The 9,481-nt window shown below is 46.7% G+C and overlaps 1 protein-coding gene across 1 annotated transcript in view; it reads left to right on the top strand.

Annotated features, from left to right (window-relative positions):
* The first annotated feature begins 991 nt into the window (after positions 1-991).
* LOC118339713 (BCL-6 corepressor-like) overlaps positions 992-9,481 on the top strand; it is a 14,042-nt gene continuing 5,552 nt past the window's right edge. Inside the window, exons 1-3 of the mRNA XM_035677412.1 lie at positions 992-1,077; positions 2,021-5,671; positions 9,060-9,372. Coding sequence (XP_035533305.1) covers positions 1,075-1,077; positions 2,021-5,671; positions 9,060-9,372 — 3,967 coding nt within the window. The 5' untranslated portion in view covers positions 992-1,074. The remainder of the gene's footprint in view (positions 1,078-2,020; positions 5,672-9,059; positions 9,373-9,481) is intronic.

The following is a 9,481-nucleotide window of genomic DNA, read 5'->3' as shown; positions in this document are numbered from 1 at the left end:
TGTGTGTGTGTGTGTGTGTGTGTGTGTGTGTGTGTGTGTGTCTCTGTGTGTGTGTGTGTGTGTCTCTGTGTGTGTGTGTGTGTGTGTGTGTCTGCTGGATTATGACTTCCCCGGGAAACGAGGCGACGTGCCTTATCAGTCCTCCGGCTGGGCGATAAAACACACACACAGTCTGCAGCTACAATGCTCGACATCAGTGTGTGTGTGTGTGTGTGTGTGTGTGTGTGTGTCACAAAATGTTCTCCAAAGACTCAAATTATTCAGTTTTTACGTCGATTTACGAGGTGGAAAAATGTGTAAACGTAACTATTTGAAAGGATGTAAAAACACAATCATTTGAGTTTTGCTGGAATAAAAATATAATTAAACTAAATGTTCTCCAAAAAAAAGATTTTTTCTGCCGTTTTATAAAATGTGAAAATGAATCTTTCTGCTCTCGACTCAAACTGGATAAATGTACATTTTACTGTTGACGAAATAATAATTGAATGGGTTTAATTTAGTTTCTTATTATTGAACAGTTTCTGAAACAGTTTCCATCCAGAAAACATAATAAAATACATATTGACATTTAACAGTGATTAATGCTGCATATAAAATAATTCTCTATGAGCTGCAGAAACAAACCTCAAACAGAAGATTATATTTATTATTATTATGTTTCATTATTAATGTCTGCCACCAGGTCGGATTCCCCTTAAATTCAATGAAAGGAGAAAGGAACGCTGCTGCGTCTGTCCACAGGGGGCGCCAGAATCAACTGTTCTTTGTTGCTGCTTAAATTACCATTAAATGGTCCCTAAAAGGTATAAAATTAAACATTTACATATTGAGGAAGAGGACTTCCCTGGTCGGGTTTAACAGAGGCTTTAATGAAATATAAAACGTAGTGAAACTGATTCTGTGGCGGAGTGAGACCTCTGTTCCTGTTCAGAAACCACAGTGTCGCTTTCACTCAGAAAACTTCCTCTCATGTGGTTTTTCTCTCCGTCTGCAGACATGGCGGACTGAGCGGCGTCCTCGAGGCAGACGGTCCCGTCTGAAGCCGAAACCAGAGGACTGCGGGCTCACAGCATGGTGAGGTCAAAGGTCAACATTTCCGAAGCTGTAATCAGATTATATCTTATATGATTATATTTTCAGTTTTACAGTTTAAACCCTCAGAAATAAAAAAGGATTCTTAAACCTCACTGAGTTGTTCTGAATCCTGAGCGTATTGCTATGAATCATATTTATTTATTTATTATATTTATTGTTTATAAAAGGACGACTTACTGGAACAGTTGAGAAGAATTGTAATTTCTGGGTTTGTGTTCAGAAACCCTTCCTCGCTGCTTTTCCATTAATTCCATTAATAACTTTAATTTTCCACCAGACACACTTCTCGACCTCTTTCCTTTTTACTTTTTCGTGCCCTGAAAAACAAGTGAAGGATCTCTCTGCTTCCTCCACGTCTCAGGCGGCCACCCAGCTGTCTGGATAATTTCCTAACGGCCCTGCGGCTGATAGCCAATCAGAGATGGTTCACGACACTGTGTGACAGGAAATTCAATTAGCCTGTTTTTTTTTTTATATTACTCTCTCTCTCTCTCTCTGCCATGCTTTCCCTTTGTCTCTCGCTCTCTCTTTGTTGATCTCATGCTTCCTCTTTCTCTTTTTCCTCTCCCTTGCCTTTCCTCTCTTTTCTCTCTCTCCTCCTGTTTCCTGTCGAGGGAGAGTGAGAGTGTAGCTTCGGGCGTTGTATGTCATCCAGGAATACTAAAAAAAAAAAGAAATAAAAGGCTGCTCTTATTTTTCTCCGTGAGAGGAAAAATGAAATCACAGGCTTCATTTTCTGTAGTGGAGATTCTCTAAATGGACAGAATCCTTCCCCCTGCCTCCATTCCTGTTTGTCCTTGAATGATGAATTCAACCACGTGCTTACTAACGGTTCATTAAAGGGAGTTCGTTAATGTTTCTGGTGTTAGGAAGGTTCCCTTCTGTCTAGTCTGGTTACTTACTGTGACTGTCTATGTTGCAGGTGGATGCCAGCACACCTTACAGGATGAACCCTCTAGCTGCCCTCAGCATCGACCGGAACGCTCTGGTTGGGGAAACCAACCGGCCCTACGGAGGTATTTTCTATCCCGGCATCCATCCTCTCTCTGGTGAAAAGCCCCAGGAGGCCGGCACTTCTCTCCCACTTGGCTATGATCTCCTGTACAAACCAGACGTAACCCTGTTGGATGGGCAGAAATCTGCAAGCGGTTATGTTGGACTTTATAAGAGCCCACCACCAGGGTTTCAGAAACCCCTAATTGTCCCTGCCGCAGGAGCTGATGGCCTGGGGATGGATCGCCGAGTTCTACCCGGTGACAAGCAGTCAGAACTGGGTCTAAATGGTGCTGGCACCTTCTTGAGATTGCCCTGGTTCAGCCCTTATGCTGATGCAACAATGTACCCCTTCCTGGACATGGCTTACAAGGCCTCCTTCCTGTCCCAGCCGTCGCCCTTCCTCCACCAGCAGCTGGCGTATCAGTCTCTGTGTGCCGCTGGGGCAGGAAGCAGCGCCCCCGGGGAAGACAGACTTTTCTACCTGCCTCATTACTCCCCGGGCCATATCTCGTCCCCTCTGGGCCCTCCAATACGGATCCACACAGCCACTCCAACTCCTGCTGTCCTATCACCCCTGCCCCACTGCCAGGACAAGGCCTTACAGGGTCTTAGTCCTCAGATACATCAGGAACACTCTGCCTTCAGCACCAGTCCACAGATCCACCGGGATACTGTTCACCACACTGAGCGACAACATGGCAGCAGTGGCACAAAGTCCAGTCACCTCACTTCCACCAACAACTCTCTCAGTAGCAAAACTGGTGGAAGTAGTGGTGCCCCTGTTAACAGTTCAGCTAGCACTGCTGCCTTAGAGTCACCCCCAGTAACCCATCCTCCATGCACAGTTGCTCCACCCCAACCCCTAACAAACACCACTACAGACCTCCAGAAGTCGCTTTACAGAAGCACCTCCTCATCATCAACCTCTCTTTCAGTGTCTCGCCCGTTTTACAAGAGCAGCCGGAGCTCTGAGCACTGCTCTCCTGTGCACTCGGGCAACAACAAAACCAAAGATGCCAGCTCTGACGGCTGTAGTGCAGAGAAGTCACCTGCAAAGACGTCACTGGACAGAGCCGTTTCTCATAAGCCTGCCAAAAACTCGGCAGAAAAACCGTTGGATCTGTCTGCCAAAGAGTTGGAAGGATTCCCAAATGGATTCCCGTCCAAATTAGAGGCACTGGCCAAGCTGGGGTATCTACCACCATCTCGCTACGGGCTGCTAGGCAGTCAGGAACAGCACTCCAAGGAGGGCCAACCCCCACCTGTTAGCACGTCGGCAGAGACTCCAAATCGTCGTGAAATAATCAGCACTGTGCCCTCTCCTTGGCTTGTTCCGGGTCCTTCCCCAGCTGTCAACACTGACCACAGAGGCTCCCAAATTATGAAAAACAAGAGTGCAGATCATCATGCACAACCTCAAAGCTCACCTGGCTCCACAGCAGTTGAGGTAGCCAGTATTCCAAGCCCTGGTGTAGGGGGAAGACCCTCTGCATCTTCTCCTTCCCCAAAGTCCAAAGTTGAATTGCCAGGAGCTCCCCCTACTGATTTGGAGAAAGTCAATCCAAACAGTAAAGGAGAAACTCATACATGTCCTGGAAAACAACAGAGCATTACTCCTACTAAGTCGGAGGCTCAAGAGAGCCAGTCTCATCCACAACAGCAGCCTCATGTAGAAAATGGAAACTCCTCCCGTCAAATCTACGGTGACTCTTACCTCCCTCCTGGCTTAGGTTACACTAACCGCTACATCCCATACTCAGTTGCTGAGAATATGTCCTTGCAACGTATGACGATACCAGGCAAAGGGCCTGTCTATCCACATCCAGTCTTGCTTGGCAGCAGCAGCTTTTACCCGCCTCGCATGGCACCAAAGCATGGCCTTCCATATGGAATACATCCAAACCAGGGCGACTTCATGACATACCAGAATTCCCGGGGGATAGCCCCTTCACCTGCTTCCTCCCATCCAGGTCTTGACCGTATTGAGACCCAGGATAAAACCTGGAATGCTGAACCATACAGGAAGCAGGAAAGGCCGGATGCTGACAGTTACCACAAGAGTGACACTGAAAGAGACAAGTCCCCAAACCAAACCATAAAGACTTCAGGCAAAAGCCTCACTTCTGCCAAAGATGATGTTGTTGTTATTGACCTGGTACGTGATGAGTCAGAAGATGATTTGTCCACCAAGAAGCAGAGCTCCCCAAGTACCAAAAGAGAAGATTCCTCTAAGCATGGCAGCAGTGGCTGTAACCACATCCAAGACAAAGAGCCACACCCTCCAAAAGACGTCCCTCCCAGCCAGGATACCGAGCAGAAACCAGGCTTACAACCTCACACCTCCCAACCACAACCTCCTCATCATAACTCCTCTTCACCTCCTTCTCCTCGTGAGGAGATCCCAGATGAGATCTCAGAAAAGGAAGACCCACTCAGTCCATTCCCGGACATCCCGGAGGAGCAGACGATGCGCTGTGCCCGAACCTCTATACAGCAGTTCTCTAGGAAATGTAAAAGTGGAGCCTCTGGCAGTGCTGGGGACTTGATGAGGGGTGTCACTACTGGTGTTGATGGGAAGAGTGAAGCCTCAGCCAATAAAAGCGTTAACCCCGAGCAAAGCCCTTCCGGAAATGGCAACTCATTGGGTCCTTTTAGTAAAGAAAACTGTTCTAGTGACTGTAAGAGTGCTAACATCATGGGAGCAGTGGGTACGGTCACCAGCAGCTGTCATTTAGACAATAAGGGATCGGCAGGTAGAGAATTCAGTCCCAAGGTCCCAGCATGCAGGAGTTTTAACCCCAGGGTTCCAGCTGGAGGAGTTATTAACACCCATGTTAACATCAACCCAAGAAGTCCCACATGTAACAGTGGAGATCCAAATTTGGTCAGCAGACATTTTGTGGGCCCATGTTGCAGAAATCTGCCTCTGAGGGCTCCAATTTGTGAACCCAGAATTTTCAGCGCTCCAACTCATGGAAATAGCAACCCTGTGAGTCCAAACTGCAGGAGCATCAATCCCAGATTTACAAATTGTGAAAACCGCAATGCCGTGCGCCCAGTTTGTGGAAACATCGATCTCAGGGCTCCTGCATGTGGGAAGAACTGTTTTAGTTGTCCAAATTGTGGGAATTCTCTCTCGAAAGGCTATTCTTTTGGAAATAACCAGAGCTGTGTAAATAGCACTCCCAGGGTCCCCACATATAGAAGCAATTTTCCTTTGGGTCCAACCTGTCGGCACCTTTCACCTGGCAACCCTACCAATGGAGGCTTTAACGTGATGCCTGCAGATCTGACTCCAGAACCAAACAAAGACCTAAATTCTGAAAGCCTTTCTTCCAAAGAACCAGAGCCAAACTCCGGCCTCACCACTGCTAGCTGTGAAGACGGTGAGAAAGACATCCAGGAAAGCATGGACCCCCTGGCAGACGATGAAGAAGGTGCTGGCAAGAACCGGCGCTCCGGCCTCACCAAACGCATCGCCAACTCCTCCGGCTACGTGGGCGACCGGTTTAAATGTGTAACCACAGAGCTTTACGCTGACTCCAGCAAGCTGAGCAGAGAGCAGAAAGCACTCCAGGTAAGATCTGCATTTAGAGTCTGTCTTCATTAGTCCAGTAAACAGTGATAGTCTGGTGAGACCGGGAGGGCAAATCTGATTTTCACCGGTGGTTTGCAGTGTAATGATTGCACCACCGCTGCCTGGTTGTGTTCTCATATTGATTTTTTCTGCTTACTGTTCATTAAGGTAATTTAACTCACACTCACTGAGAGGAAACAGGCTTCACTGTGATATAATTGGACTGTGCAGTTCTGTGTTAAACCAGGATGTCGCCATCGTGGAAGTCCCGATTCTTACTGTACAAGTGTTTTAAGTTTCTCTCTCCGGCCCCAAAAAGCTTAAATCCTCATGCTACCATAGTGAAACCATACGAAATAATGTTCTTCAGCTGTTTTACGATGCACTTCAGGAAGTGCTTGTCATTCATATTATGACCTTATGGGCCAACATAACAACACACCTAGCTATTGTCCAACTGTCTGTGGGCTGTGAAGTGTCTTAAACCTGCATTCTCTCTAATGGCCAGCAGGGGTCAAGTCTTACTCCATACAGCATGATGCAATCAGGCCGAACTCGAGACTTACAATTTTCGGGACCGTTTTTTCAAACCCTTGTTGAGGATGAGGATGTGTTTGAGGTTTTGTCAGGGTGTTTGAATCTGGTCAGAGAGGCAGTGAAGAATTATCAGGTATGAAGAGGTTTGTTCTCCTCTTTCACCTCCTTTTTTCTTTTTCCGTCTACGAATGTTTTGGGGTTGAGTGAGGATAAAACCGGCTGTATGTGTGTGACTCCAGGCAACTGTTATCCTGCTGAGTGTTCCCCAAAAAATGAAGGAAACTGAGGCAGAAAGTCTTATTATCTTACTGCCGTCTATCTGTCTCAGCATCAGTTCTTTGCTGTTTGTGTTTTTCTGCCTCTCCGTTCGTCATTTGCTTCTTGTTATTTCTCTTTTTTCTCTTCACCACCCCGTCCCCTCGAGATCCCCCCTTCAACTCAAATTAAATCTCTCCATCCTCCTCCCCCCTCTTCATCCTCCTCTTCCATCCCTCGGCAGATGGAGGAGGAAGGAAAGTGGTAGTTTTAATGAAATCCTCCTCTTCTCCCTCATCCTTGGAGCCCAGATTAGCCTTGACTACTTCAACCACGCAGACACAGAAAGTGTGCGCTCTGGCATCTGTTGTTTTCCTAATGGAGGCTGCGTTGTGGTGAAGTAAGAATAAATAAATAATGAACTACATTTCCCATCAAACAGCTTCTCTTTATTGTAAGAACTGGACCAAAATAATGCTCCGGATTTCTGCTGAGTGACAGTGAACATTAAACTGTGACCTACAAACAGGTCAGAGTGTTTTTGGATCCAGTTTCAAGATAAGTTGTGTTTTTGTACAGTAAAGTAAGTTCAGTGAGGCACACATTGTTAATTAAAAGTAAAATATGACTGGAGATATAATCTCAAAAGGTTAAAAATGTATTTTTCAGTTCTTCGGGACTTTATGAAATTAACGTAATGTAAAATCTAAGTGTGATTATTTACAGGTAATTGAATATGTTGTTTTAAATTTGTTTCTGGACAACAAGAGTCCTGAAATATAGATACAGACAAAGAGAGGACATGTTGGCAAGACAGCTGATGTAATTTTGTTTGTGGATGTCTCTCAGCTGTTTCCCGCCTCTTAAAGGACTTTAGTGGACAGAAAGCTGAGCTGTCAGGCGGTTCGTTCCCTCTGGAAGGCTGTTTGCTCGGTCAGTCGTGGCTCCTGGAGGAGGAAGAGGAGGAGGAGGAGGGTTACTACTCAAATTAACTCACATTTTGCTCCTACGCCCTTGGGTGCTGCCGGCAGCGTTGGATGGATTTGTAGATCGTTTCACGGGCCATTAATTTTTAAAATGGGTTTGTGGTCAGGGCAGAGCGAGGTGAGCGAGAAATACTGGCCTGTCGGAGAGCACATGGGGAGTGGTTACTGACGGTTACCGGTGGTAATACTGAGGTTTGGTTCAGTGGAGGATGAACATCTTGGATATCTGTCTGTCTGTCTGAGTGGGACGATGGGGAGTCAAGAATCAGACAGAAAAAGATGTTTACTAGTTGCTTCATTTTGAGAGAGATATCTCAACATAACATTTAAAATGGAAATGTATCTTCAGTGACAGATTGTATTATATTATATTATATTATTATATTATATTAGTCAGCGGCATGGTGAGGGGTTCGGAGATCAGGAGCTCGGAGTACAGCCGCCACTTCTGGCATCTGATTAGGATCCTCTTGGGTGCCTTCCTTTGGACGGTTGGAGGCAACTGGGAGGAGACGGCAGGAAGTCTCTGGAGTGATTATACTGCCTTTCCCCCAAGGCAGTTTGAGGGCTGGTTCGGAGCCTCATCTCAAACCAGTTATTTGGCTGTGGTTCCAGTGCGGCACCAACATTTTGCTGGTCTAGAACGGAGAACCACTTACAAAAAGATCTGGAGGCGCTTTGTGGCCAGCCGGCTCCGTATTTAAGCGTAACCGTGGTAATGATAGCTAACGTTGGAGACATGGCTCTCTAGCCTGGAAAAGCATACCAGTTCTTGTAATGTTCTACCTCTTTCTACCAACGCAAACCTAATGCTAGTTCTGGTTCTGGTGCTAGTTCTGGTTCTGGTGCTAGTGCCAGTGCCAGTTTAGAGTTGGTCCAACTTAAGAACCTTCTAAGGACTGGTTTGCTTTTCCATGAGCTAGCGAGCCTCCATAGAGACATTATACATCTTTAATGTTAGCTATTGTTATCAAGGGTACGCCAGCTAGCTCACCAGTTTTCCAAGAACTGGTTCGAGATTAGGTGCCAGCTCCGAATCAGTCTTCAAAACTGCCTCTGTGTCAAAGGGGTAAAATTGAACCAACTGTAAACCGGCACCAGCAGGGGGTATCACCTGGCCTGGAAACGCCTCAGGATCCCTCAGGAGGAGCTGGAAGGCGTTGCTGAGTTACTTTAGTAAAAGTAAAGGAATATGTTCTTTGTAGCACCTGTTTTTTAGCACAGCATTTTTTGTAGTATTTTTGGTGTGTTCAAATGCCAACAGGGTGTTATTTTTTTCCCTTCAGAGCAGCAGACTCCAGGGTCGCAAAGTGAGCTTCAGATAAACTTTAGATTTTCTGTTTGTGGTTTGTGAAATCCTAAAGCTTCCAGAGGCTCCAGCTGCCAGAGAAAAGAGCCAGGAACTCACCTCTGACTGTTTATATCAGAATGTGACACTGAACAATCCCCCAGATATCGACTGAATCTGAGTTTGTAGAAGAGTCTCATTTGAGTGAGAAAAAAAAAGAACTCGATTTTGCTGAACTTTGAATAAAGAATTTGCCACTTTCTGCCCTTGATGAGGAAACTACGAGGTTTGTTGTCACTGATGTTGTTGTGTTTTCTCTCAGCGTGCGATGCTGCGATTCTCCGAGCTGGAGCTGAAGCAGAAAGAGGGAGGAGGAGAGGAAGAAGACGATGAAGAAGAAGAAGAAGTGATGACAGCAGCGGTGGCGGCAGCGGCGGAGGCAGCAGGGGAGACGGAGCTGGCAGACGGCCAGCGGGGAGACAGAGAGAAGGAGGAGGAGGAAGGGAGCAAGAAAGAGGGAAGAGGAGGGTGGGAGTGCTGCCAGCAGAGCGAGGGGAGGCGAGGAGGAGGAGGAGGAGGAGGAGGAGGAGGAGAAGAAAGGACTGCCTCTGCAGCCGCCACCGAGGCTCAGAGAGGTAAGAGGATTTCCGGAGCGCTCTGCAGGATGACGCTCACACACTCAGTTGTTTTTTATAGGTTGATCTCAGTTGAAGTCACTTTCTTTGTCTCTCACACACACACACA

This window comes from Morone saxatilis, unplaced genomic scaffold (assembly GCF_004916995.1).
Source record: "Morone saxatilis isolate NCDOM2014 unplaced genomic scaffold, NCSU_SB_2.0 Contig6, whole genome shotgun sequence".
Classification (NCBI taxonomy): domain Eukaryota; kingdom Metazoa; phylum Chordata; class Actinopteri; family Moronidae; genus Morone; species Morone saxatilis.
This window is presented reverse-complemented; position numbering and strand designations above follow the sequence as displayed.